At 53.0% G+C, this 12,533-nt stretch overlaps 1 protein-coding gene across 8 annotated transcripts in view; it reads right to left on the bottom strand.

The window, feature by feature from the left end:
- The window catches only part of PUM1 (pumilio RNA binding family member 1), an 89,175-nt gene that overhangs the window by 40,683 nt on the left and 35,959 nt on the right, over positions 1-12,533 (bottom strand). For 6 of the 8 annotated variants that reach the window (XM_053964473.1, XM_053964464.1, XM_053964470.1 and 3 more), the window contains 3 exons: positions 9,573-9,843; positions 1,724-1,817; positions 463-567 (listed from right to left, as the gene is read on the bottom strand). In XM_053964473.1, coding sequence (XP_053820448.1) covers positions 463-567; positions 1,724-1,817; positions 9,573-9,843 — 470 coding nt within the window. The remainder of the gene's footprint in view (positions 1-462; positions 568-1,723; positions 1,818-9,572; positions 9,844-12,533) is intronic. The other 2 variants (XM_053964466.1, XM_053964471.1) reach the window with 1 other exon arrangement.

Raw genomic sequence — 12,533 nt, 5'->3', positions numbered from 1 at the left:
AGGGAATGGCTCAGGGAATGGCTCAGGGCATGGCTGGGAGTGCAGAGGGAGCTGGAATGGCTCAGGGAATGGCTCAGGGAATGGCTGGGAGTGCAGAGGGAGCTGGAATGGCTCAGGGAATGGCTCAGGGAATGGCTGGGAGTGCAGAGGGAGCTGGAATGGCTCAGGGAATGGCTCAGGGAATGGCTGGGAGTGCAGAGGGAGCTGGAATGGCTCAGGGAATGGCTCAGGGAATGGCTCAGGGCAGGGCTGGAGTGCAGAGGAGCTGGAATGGCTCAGGGAATGGCTCAGGGAATGGCTCAGGGCAGGGCTGGAGTGCAGAGGAGCTGGAATGGCTCAGGGAATGGCTCAGGGAATGGCTCAGGGCAGGGCTGGAGTGCAGAGGAGCTGGAATGGCTCAGGGAATGGCTCAGGGAATGGCTCAGGGCAGGGCTGGAGTGCAGAGGAGCTGGCTTTTCTCACCTAACGTGGCAGCTGCCGCCAGCCCGGCCGCGTAGGGATCCGTCCCCGGAGGCGCCGCGCTGATGATGTAGGGGTTGGGAACGAAGGCAGCAGGAGCTAAACCTGCTGAAAACATTCCTGTCAGTGAAAACAAACTCAACAGGACTGCAGCCCCACCACAACCCCCCTGCTGCTGCCTGGGCAGCACCACACTCCAGCTGGTTCTGTGGTTTTAAGCTTTTTACGGGTGGTTTTCTATAGGGAGTGACAAGATGTGAGTGTGGATGGGCAGAGGAGAGATCTGGCACTAAAAAACCCAATTCCAAGGATTCAATGTTCCTTAAGAGGTAAAATCCTTTCTATCCAACACCTCAGGGCAGACAGACCTGTCCAGGAGACTGGAGCTTGTCACTACTCTGTATTTCCTACAGTGAGTACATCAGGACCCAAAGCACCCCGAGCTGAGCTCCGTACCCCCCACAGATCCCAGCATTCCAACTGCTCAGTCTGGAAAGGGCTCAGGAGTGGGAAAACATTCTGTCCCTCTGCAAGGGGACAGTTTAATCATTAGAGAAAGCCCAGGTGGGCGGGAGAGGGGTGTGCAGGGGAGGTGAAGGTGAAGGGGAGGAAGTCAAAAAGCTGAATAATTTCAATCCCTGAACTGCACTGAGCACACAAGGGCACAGCACAGAGCCGGGAGAGCCCCAACACATTTATATTGGTGTTTTGGGCAGGAAGAACTACCACAAATTGCTTATTGTGCTAAAAACATTAATGCATTGTTTTCCTGGTTTTCTACACATGATTAAGTGCTTTATTCCCAGTAAATAAATATATTTGATGAATACTTTTTATTGATATCAATCATGTGTTTACATAAATTACATTTTTAACTCATTAAGATCCCTGGCAGCACATTCATATTAATGTGATAATTAATTTGTGCATTAAATTGTGATGTTAAATTGTGCATTTCCCCTCACTTCACTCTGCTGTCAGCCTGACTTATGCTTCACTCAGAGACTTCCAAAGCCTCTCCTGCCTGACCAGCACCCTCAGGGGAGTGAGAGTGTCAGTCCTGCCACACAGAGAACTCCTTTAAAAGGCTTCTCAAGTGTGCAAGAAACACCCACAAGCAAATCTGTAACACTGCACTTGTGCCCATGCACTGATTCTCAGCTGTAAAACACACTTTACACCCTCCCAGTCCCTTTTCCCCTGGTGTTTTCCCCAGGGAGCAGGAGGAGGGCAGTGGGACAGGCAGGAGGAGAGGCAGACTCACCTATGTGTGGCTGGTGGGCAGCAGCCAGGGCGTACTGCTGCTGCTGGGCTGCTGTCAGCTGCTGCACTGCCAGGGCGTTGGGCCTCTGGAAGAGCTGTGGGGAGAGCACAAACAGCCCTGAAACTGGGCACAAATAACCTGGAAAATGGGCACAAACAGCCCTGAAACTGGGCACAGACAGCCCTGAAACTGGGCACAAACAGCACTGAAACTGGGCACAAACAGCACTGAAACTGGGCACAGACAGATGTGAAACTGGGCACAGACAGACCTGAAACTGGGCACAGACAGCCCTGAAACTGGGCACAGACAGACCTGAAACTGGGCACAGACAGACCTGACACTGGGCACAGACAGACCTGAAACTGGGCACAGACAGACCTGAAACTGGGCACAGACAGACCTGACACTGGGCACAGACAGATGTGAAACTGGGCACAGACAGACCTGAAACTGGGCACAGACAGACCTGAAACTGGGCACAGACAGATGTGAAACTGGACACAGACAGCCCTGAAACTGGGCACAGACAGCCCTGAAACTGGGCACAAATAACCTGGAAACTGGGCACAGACAGACCTGAAACTGGGCACAGACAGAGCTGAAACTGGGCACAGACAGACCTGAAACTGGGCACAGACAGACCTGAAACCGGGCACAGACAGACCTGAAACTGGGCACAGACAGCCCTGAAACTGGGCACAGACAGCCCTGAAACTGGGCACAGACAGACGTGAAACTGGGCACTTAAATCAGACAGGCAGCAAAACAGCGGCCTTAGATCAGGCACAAAATACAAACCATGTTCTTAAACTGGGCACAAACACCTAAACAACCTCAAATCAGGCACAAACAACCTCAAGTCAGGCACAAACACCCCTCAAATCAGGCACAAACACACCTCAAGTCAGGCACAAACACACCAACACTCCGTAACTCAGTCACAGAAACACAAACACTGACCTGAAATCAGACACAAAACACAAACAGCATCCACAAATCTGGCACAAACACACCAACACTGCTGAACTGGGGCACAAACAGTGCCCAGGAGCACTCCCAGGTGTTGGGAGTGGCACCGGTGTGCCCTCCCAGTTTGGCTGAAATGGGAAATGGGATGGAAAGGGGGTGGCAATGGGGTGCAGAGCCAAGTCTGGGACACCCAAGGTGCCTTCAGAGCCAGCAGAGGGGACACAGCCCCAGGACCACAAACCCCAGACCAAACACTTCCTTTACCTGCAGCCCCCTGCCCACTTCTCAAGGTTATTGAGAATTTGTTCCTCGCTAAGGAAAAAGAATAGGATTCCCCTGAAGTATTTTTGCTGAGTGTTGGGGTGGGTTTTTTTTTCCTTTCTTCAGGGTCTTACTAGAAGTTTATTTCCCAGCTTCTTTTGCATCTTCCTAAAGGAAATCCCTGAATTCACCCATCTTCAGCTGCAATTAAAACATTTAAGGACACACCAGCTGAATATCTCCTCTGAAATTATCCAGCATGTCCATCCCCCCTCACTTCCGAGGTGGGAATGACTTGACAAAGCACTGTGAGAAATGTTTTCTCCCTCCACTCCCTCAGAACAGACTTGGATGCCCAAATGCCTATGATTTTCACACCTATTATCCTGCCCTCCTTTCAGACAAGGCAACTGCTGGCAGACAGAGCAATAATTCTGCCCAAATTTTTGGCAGAAACCCACAAGCATCATGAAGTAGCCCAGAACCATAAAAAAAAAAACCTCTATTATTTCTTTTATTTAGAGGCAAAAATTGGCATTGGTTCTCCTGAGAGCAGGGTGAGCAAAGCTGTGTGAGAAAATCCACCTTTATTTCTGTCTTCTTACAAGTTCAGGTGGAGAAAACACATCTGAGGGATCAGCATCGGGTTTATGAGGTGGAAATGCAGCATTCAGGGCAGCCAGAATTAACCTATTGTGTGCCAAACTCACCCTCACAACAGCTTTGTTTGCTCATCCCTCAGGACGTGGCGCTCCTACAACACACAGGGGCTATCAGAATGTTCCTTGTGGAGGAAAATAGCTGATCTCCAGCTCCTTTATTGCCTCCTGGGCCATAGAACGCCCTGAGCAGTGTGGGCACACAACACACCTGCTCTCCTGGCCCCTTGTGTTGTTTTAAGGTGCCATTCCTGGTCACACAAAGCCAGGTGGCAGCTCTGCTCAGGTGTCACCTCTGTCCTGGTGCTACCCATCACCAGGAGCTTGGGCAAAGCTGCACTGACATCCTGGAACAAAACCCTGTGAGGAACTGATTGCAGGGATAGAGAACTCTCCCTGGCTTCCCTAAAATATCTGATTTTATCTGAGGGAGCTGGGGGTGCTCAGCCTGGAGAAAAGGAGACTCAGGGCTGACCTCAGCACTCTCTGCAGCTCCTGAAAGGTGCCTGTGGCCAGCTGGGCTTGGGCTCTTTCTCCAGGAGCTGACAGAACCAGAGCACACAGCCTCAGCTGCATCAAGGGAAATACAGGTTGGGTAGCAGGAAAAAGCTTTTCATGGCAAGAGTGATAAAGTTCTGGAATGGCTGCCCGGGAGGTGGTGGAGTCCCCATCCCTGGGTGTGTTTAAAACAAGCCTGGATGTGGCACTGGGGGCCAGGGTTTAGCTGAGGGGTTGGGGCAGGGCTGGACTCAATCTGGAAGGTCTCTTCCAACCCAGGGATTCTGTGATTCTGTGAGCACCCCTGAGTGCAAAACACCAGAGAGATCATGGACAACAGGAGCAGCAGAACATGGAATGAGGGACAGTGGCTCTGTGGGAGTGACCAGAAACATCTCACTGATCAGCAAATATGGTAAAAAAACCCCAAAAACTGTAAGTCCCCTAAACTGCTTCCTCCTGAAGTGTGGATTCCTCTACAACATCCTCGGGATTGGGGTCTGCTTTCGGATTAGTTCAGCAATTTGAGCTTTTCAGCTTTCTTCAGCTGCAAAATTTCACCAAACCCTGGAGTTCTCACAGGCTTTTCCAGCCTGTTGATGTGGATTCCATCCCAGCAAAGCAGAGAGGAAATGCTGGGTAGTTATTTCCTTCTCCTGAGGGCACAAAAAGCATTTATCTCCCTAAAAACACTTGTGCTCACTTCACACATGTGAGGACTTCCACACCTCCCAAATGCAACTCAACGAACCACCTGGGAATCAGAAAAACTGGGAGAAAGGAATCCACACCCACTCAGAGCCTCAATACTTCACCATCAATATTTCACCTGCTGCTCTTGGCTCTTTTTGTTGTCTGCCTGCTCTGGGGGCTCATCTAGTCCCTGCAAAATTTGACTTCCAGACATAAAAGGTCTGCAAGAAAGCTGGAGAAGGATTTTTTTACAGCACAGGACAAGGGTGAATAGCCTTAAACTAAGAGAGGAGGGATTCAGATGGGATCTTGGGAAGGAATTGTTCCCTGGCAGGGTGGGGAGGGGCTGGAATGAATTCCCAGAGCAGCTGTGGCTGCCCCTGGATCCCTGGCAGTGCCCAAGGCCAGGCTGGAGCAGCCTGGCACAGTGGGAGGTGTCCCTGCCATGGCAGGGGTTGGAATTGGATCAGTTTTAAAGCCTTTTCCCACCCAAAGCATTCCAGGATTCTGTGACCTCTCCCTCTCCCCAACTTTAATTCACAACCTTGCTCAGCTCCCTCAGAAGAAACTCAGCCCAGCTGCAGATTTCATCCTGTGCCTGTCCAAGGAAGCAGAGCCAAGCAAAACCATCCCAATGCAGCCTTTCCTCAGGCAGAGAAGCCAGGGGAGCTCTGGGAATCATCAACTCCACGTATTTAGGGAGAGCTGTGCCATCTCCATCTGCTGACAGCACAGCCCCACGTTCCAAACCCAGAGATCAGTGCTAAAGGTGGGACTGAGGAGTAGGAAAAGGCCCAGGAACCTCTGCAACAGGAATATTAACCTGAATTTACAAAGGTACCAGAAAAGGGCATTTCAGGCTGCTGGGAAATGCATTTGGAGTGAAAAGCTACAAAGCCCTGAGACGGTTCTGGAGGAGTTCAGGGAGATCAGCCAACATTTCAGTGAGGCTGTTCCATGTGCAGACAAATGAAGGATGATTTCCACCACGTGGAGGAGCTCACTGAGGGAACTGCAAGGAAGCAGAACCCCAGAGTTATGGGAATTCTGGAAGACAGATTTTCCTCAGCCAATTTCTTCTGCAATATCAACATCTGACATCCCCAGTCAGATCAGATGGGGGTAAAACCTTCCCCTTCCTCACCTTGCCTTCAGCTGTGCTCCCTGTAATCCCTTCCAAGGATGGGATGCTTCCCCACAACCCCAAAAGGCACTTTTGGGGATGAGATCCCTTGTTCAGGACAGATTTCCTGCTGCCAACAGAATGGCCAAAGTCAGATTCCTTTCATCCAGGCTGAGAGTGGCAGTGGGCAGCAAGGACCCCTGGCTCTGGGGATCAGGAATTAAGGGAATGGGCACAAGACCCCTGGATTTACACAAACCTGCCCTGAGAGGGCACACCTGGCTGGGGAACGACTCCTGATCTTTACTACAGCACCTCAGGCTGACTGAAGGCTCCTGTTTGCTTTCACTGCAGGGGGAAGCTGCCACAAGGGTGAAAACTGAAAAAAACAGATCTTGTCTGACAGCCCTGCAGGGCCTGGCTGGGACCAAGGGACAGCAGCTGTGTCCCCACTGCTCCCCCAAAATCAGGGAGGGGTGAGAGGGCATTTGGGCTTCACAACACAGAAAGGGAGCTGGGAAGGGGCTGGAGCTCCAGGAGAGGCTGAGGGAGCTGGGAAGGGGCTGGAGCCCCGGGAGAGGCTGAGGGAGCTGGGAAGGGGCTCAGCCTGGAGAAAAGGAGGCTCAGGGGGGACCTTGTGGCTCTGCACAGCTCCTGCCAGGAGGGGACAGCCGGGGGGGTCGGGCTCTGCTCCAGGGAACAGGGACAGGAGGAGAGGGAACGGCCTCAGGCTGGGCCAGGGCAGGCTCAGGGTGCAATCAGCAGGAATTTCCCCATGGAAAGGGGGCTCAGGCCTTGGAACTGCCCAGGGAGGTTTGGAGTGCCCATCCCTGGAGGTGCCCAAGGAATTCCTGGAGGTGGCACTGAGAGCTCTGGGCTGGGGACAAGGTGGGGATTGGGCACAGCTGGGATTTGATGCTCTGAGAGTGCTTTTCCAGCCTCAGTGATTCCATGATTCCCAGACAGTTGGTGACACAGAGGTGACATCAGCTCCACACAGACAGTGCCCATCCACTTGGTATGAAATAAAAAATGCAAACCCAGGCAGAAATCCACAGCCCCCAAAAGAGGGACCCTTCCCTGCTCTGCCTTCCTTTGGCAGGGTTTATTTCCACTAGTGAGGTGCCAGATGTGCCAAATTTGAAATATTAATTTTTAAAGGCTGAAAGAAACAAATAAAAACTCCTCAAAGTTGTAAATGAGCCTTCACTTAAACAGAAAACCCTGACAAAATGCAAATTCCAGGCTTCCCACTGCTGCCGTTCCAGCTCCATCTCTAATGCTTCTCCAGAAGCAGCTCACTTGTGGAGCCCTGATGTTTTAAAAAACACACAACTTTCCTGGTTTAGAAGGAATTATGGCATCCCAGAGCAAGACAAAGACTTGGAACTATCTGTTTTTTCTCCTTTTTGAACTCTACAGCAGCTATTTAGTTTAATCATTAAATTTTCCATCATTAACCTCCCAAAGATGCTGTAGAACAGAGCAGCCAACGGAGCTCCAACACAGATATTTACATTGCTTTTAAGGCTGTGAGATAACTCAGCACAAACTTGGCAATGCTTTCCCTCGCTCAGAGTGCCAGAGGCTCTTCTGCTAAAAAAATCAGATATTTTAGGGAAGCCAGGGAGAGTTCTATATCCCTGCAATCAGCTACAACAAAGGATTCCCTTCTACTTTGAGGGATATCAGACTTGCAAAGGGAGAGCAATAAAGTTTAGAATCATTACCCAAACGAGCAGGAACAGGAGCAGAGCAGGAGTCGATTGCTGGAGCCAGGCCCAGCATTCAGCAGGAGCCAAGGGAGTCTGGGCTTGTGTGGGAGAAAGGTCAAACAAACCTAAGCCAGGCTCAGATAAAGGTTTGGAGTAGTGGACTCTGCCCTTAGGGTTTAAACTCAGGTAGAAGAAAGTTTGAACTTGTAATTGCCTCAGGCTGCTCTGGCTGAGCAAAGCTGAGTGTGGGGCTCAGCAAAGCACAAAGTGGGGCTCAGCAAAGCACAAAGTGGGGCTCAGCAGGGCCCAGTGTGGGGCTCAGCAAAGCACAAAGTGGGGCTCAGCAGGGCCCAGTGTGGGGCTCAGCAAAGCACAAAGTGGGGCTCAGCAGGGCCCAGTGTGGGGCTCAGCAGGGCCCAGTGTGGGGCTCAGCAAAGCACAAAGTGGGGCTCAGCAGGGCCCAGCGTGGGGCTCAGCAAAGCACAAAGTGGGGCTCAGCAGGGCCCAGTGTGGGGCTCAGCAGGGCCCAGTGTGGGGCTCAGCAGGGCTCACACCTGGGCTCACACCTGGGCTCACACCTGGGCTCAGCAGGGCTCACACCTGGGCTCACACCTGGGCTCACACCTGGGCTCACACCTGGGCTCACACCTGGGCTCACACCTGGGCTCACACCTGGGCTCAGCAGGGCTCACACCTGGGCCCAAGCAGGGCTCACACCTGGGCTCACACCTGGGCTCACACCTGGGCTCAGCAGGGCTCACACCTGGGCCCAAGCAGGGCTCACACCTGGGCTCACACCTGGGCTCACACCTGGGCCCAAGCAGGGCTCACACCTGGGCTCACACCTGGGCTCACACCTGGGCCCAAGCAGGGCTCACACCTGGGCTCAGCCCAGCCCACCATGGGGCTCAGCAGGGCCCAATGTGGGGACCAGGAGGGTCCAATTTGGGGCTTAACCAAACCCAGCGTGGGGCTCAGCAAAGCCCAGGGCAGGGCTCACACCTTTGCTGAGCAGGTGTTGGCTCTCAGTCACTTCCTGGGCTCCAGGGTGAGTGTTTGGGGTTTTTTTTTAGCACTTTTTACTATTTTAAAGCTCTTTTTCAATGCCAGCTCTTCGAGACAGCCAGGATCACCAGAGAGGGCAGTGCTGTGGGAACTGCTGTGGGAATTCTGATTATTCCAGCTGCCATGGGACTCAGATCTGCTCTAGTTCCCTGGGAGGACACACACAGCACGAAGACAATGACAACACCTCCAATCTTCCTCCATCCCTCTTCCAAGGACAGGATCCCGAGCTCATCCCACCCCACACTGACCCCACTGGAGCCATGGGGCTGGATCAGGGACCAGGGACCAGGGATCAGGGACCAGGGATCAGGGACCAGGCATCAGGGACCAGGCATCAGGGACCAGGGACCAGGCATCAGGGATCAGGGATCAGGGACCAGGCATCAGGGATCAGGGATCAGGCATCAGGGATCTGGGACCAGGGCCAGGCATCAGGGATCAGGGACCAGGGATCAGGGATCTGGGACCAGGCATCAGGGATCAGGGATCTGGGACCAGGCATCAGGGATCAGGGACCAGGGATCAGGGACCAGGCATCAGGGATCAGGGACCAGGCATCAGGGATCTGGGACCAGGCATCAGGGATCTGGGACCAGGGCCAGGCATCAGGGATCAGGGACCAGGGATCAGGGATCTGGGACCAGGGATCTGGGACCAGGGATCAGGGATCAGGGATCTGGGACCAGGCATCAGGGATCTGGGACCAGGGATCAGGGACCAGGCATCAGGGATCTGGGACCAGGGATCAGGGACCAGGGATCAGGGATCTGGGATCAGGGATCTGGGACCAGGGCCAGGCATCAGGGATCAGGGACCAGGGATCAGGGATCTGGGACCAGGGATCTGGGATCACTCTGTACCTGCTGCTGGGAATTGTAGTCAAAGAGCCCCACGGTGGCCGCAGCCGAGTCCACGGGGACCTGAGTGCCGGAATAATCGAACTGCAGCGGCTCCATGCCCACGTGCTCCATGGGGTCCAGGGGCACGCTCTGGGATTCCATGTTGGAGAAGTCCTCCACGGGCTTGGCCCCGTTGGTGCTGGCCAGCTGGGCCAGGCCCTCGGAGCCGTTCTGGTTGGGGCCCAGCAGATCCACCTCGCTCGCCGAGTTCTGGCAGTTCCCGGGCGTGCGGCTGCGTGGGGAGGGGGGAAAGGGGTCAGGAAAATGCTCCAGCCCAGCATGCCACCCTCCAGGAGGAGGTGGAGTACAGGAGGGAAAAATAAAAGCAGGGTCTGAAGTCGTTCACCAAATTAATTCTATGCAGAATTGATGTATTTTTAAAAAATTAAAACTAAAAGCAGGAATGCTCCATCACACCCCCAGACCCAGCAGAACTGCCCAGAGGTGGTGGAGTACAGGAGGGAAAAATAAAGGCATGGTCTCAAACAGTTCTCCATATTAATTCTATGGAGAAATTGGTGTTATTAAAAAAAAATAAAAACTAAAAGCAGGAATGCTCCATCACACCCCCAGACCCAGCAGAACTCTTTGGAGGTGTTGTAGAAGAGGGGGCAAAAAACAGGGATGGTCTGAAATAGTTAATTCTACTGAGAAATATATTAAAAAAAAAAACCAACAAAACAGGAATACTCCATCCCAACATCACACCCCTAAACCCACCAGAACTGCTTGGAGGTGTTGCAGTAAAGGGGGGAAAAATAAAAAAGATGGTCTGAAATAGTTCACCGAATGAATTCTACTGAGAAATATGTTTTTAAAAATAAACAAAAAATAAAAGCAGGCATGCTCCAGCCCAGCACCACAGCAGCAATACACCCCCAGACCCACCAGAACTCCCTGTAAGTTGCAGAAGTGCTGTAGGAGTATTGTGGAAGACAAGAAAAAAATAAAGAGATGGTCTGAAATAGTTCCCTAAGTTAATTCTACACAGAAGTTGATGTATTTAAGAAAACAGAAGCAGGAATGCTCCAGCCCAGCATCAGACCCACCAGGCCTGCCTGCAGGTGGTGTAATAAGTAAAAAATCATGGTCTGAAATTGTCCCCTGAGTTAATTCTACATAGAAATTGATGGATTTTAAAAACTAACAAAAAATAACCCACAAGTCCCAGTCCCCAGCCTCAAACGCCTGTTACAGAAAAAATGTAAAAAAATTCAGGTTCTGTTTTCTCCTCACCTGAGAGTCAGACAGAACAAGCTCCAATCTCCCAAAACACTTATATTTACTGGAGTATTTGGTGATTTTTAATTGTGTGGAGCTCTGGCACCAAATCTCACTTAACACCACTCTAAGGTAGCTGCCACGGGCTCCTGATCACCCAGAACAAGGACTGGACTTCATGGGAATGCTTCATATCCATGGAGGAGCCAGGAATGTGCATTTCCCAGCACTTTGATTGCCTTTTACATTCTATTTTACCATTTGTTTGGCTTCTCCAGTAACCACAAGAGATCCAGAAATGAGCAAGGGACACAAATGTATCAATGACATCAAGGGCCACCATTTCAGGAGGTTTTCACCCCTGCAGAGCTGCCAGGAACAAATCCAAAGCCCCAGCTGTGATGTGGACAGGACAGGAGCAGAGCCAACCCTTCCCAAGGGGGTTTCCATGGGAATCCCACACAGAGGGATTAAAAACAGGAGTGAAAATCACGGGGATCACACCCAGCCCTGAGCTCTCAGGGGTTCCCTGAGGACATTTAGAACATCCTGGGGACACTACAGCATGGAAAACCCTTCCCAAAAACATCAAGTGCGTGCCCAGGTTTGGGACTGGGCTGACTGCCAGGGGCTGCTCTGCTCCTCACCCCACCAGTGAGGGACTGGGGGGACACTGGGAGGGTGACACAGCTGGGACAGCTGATCCCAACTGATCCAAGGGCTTTTATAAAAGAGATTTTATCATTTATTTATCGAATCGTCGGGATCAGACAGAGGAAGGGGTTTGGCACACTGAGGGTGGGCAGGCCCTGGCACACATTCCCAGAGCAGCTGGGGCTGCCCCTGGATCCCTGGCAGTGCCCAAGGCCAGGCTGGACAGGGCTTGGAGCAGCCTGGGACAGTGGGAGGTGTCCCTGGATGGGATTTAAGATCCCTTCCATCCCAAGCCACTCTGGGATTCTGTGATATCCCAGCCCACACAGCACCCAGAGCTGAGGGAAGAGGGAAGGGGAGGGTGTTTGGAGTGCTGGTGTTTGGTCTTCACCAGTCCCTGCCACAGAATCCCAGACTGGGTCAGGCTGGAGGGACCCCATGGGGTCACTGGTGCCATCCCAGAGCCCAGGGCACAGCAGGGTGTCCATGTGGCTCTGGAATGTGCCAGGGAGGAGACTCCAGCCCCTCTCTGGGCTCTGCCCGGGGCTGGCACTGCCCAGGGCAGTTCTGCCTCCCGGGCAGGGGCAGCTCCTGGGCTCAGGCCCTGCCCGGGGCTCTGGGGCCATTGCTGGGCCTGGAGCAGAGCCTGGGGCTGCCCTGCCCTCCTGCACACAGGGACGGACAGGGATGGCCAGAGAAACCTTCAGGGATGGACAGGGACAGCCAGGGATGGACAGGGACAGCCAGGGATGGACAGGGACAACCAGGGATGGACAGGGACAACCAGGGATGGACAGGGACAACCAGGGATGGACAGGGACAACCAGGGATGGACAGGGACAGCCAGGGATGGACAGGGACACCCTCAGGGATGGACAGGGACACCCTCAGGGATGGACAGGGACAGCCAGGGATAGCCAGAGAAACCTTCAGGGATGGACAGGGACAGCCAGGGATGGACAGGGACAGCCAGGGATGGACAGGGACAGCCAGGGATGGACAGGGACAGCCAGGGATGGACAGGGACAGCCAGGGATGGACAGGGAC

The sequence above is a fragment of the Vidua chalybeata genome, chromosome 25 (assembly GCF_026979565.1).
Source record: "Vidua chalybeata isolate OUT-0048 chromosome 25, bVidCha1 merged haplotype, whole genome shotgun sequence".
In the NCBI taxonomy this organism is placed as follows: domain Eukaryota; kingdom Metazoa; phylum Chordata; class Aves; order Passeriformes; family Viduidae; genus Vidua; species Vidua chalybeata.
The sequence above is the reverse complement of the archived record's forward strand: the minus strand, read 5'-3'. Positions and strand labels throughout refer to the sequence as shown.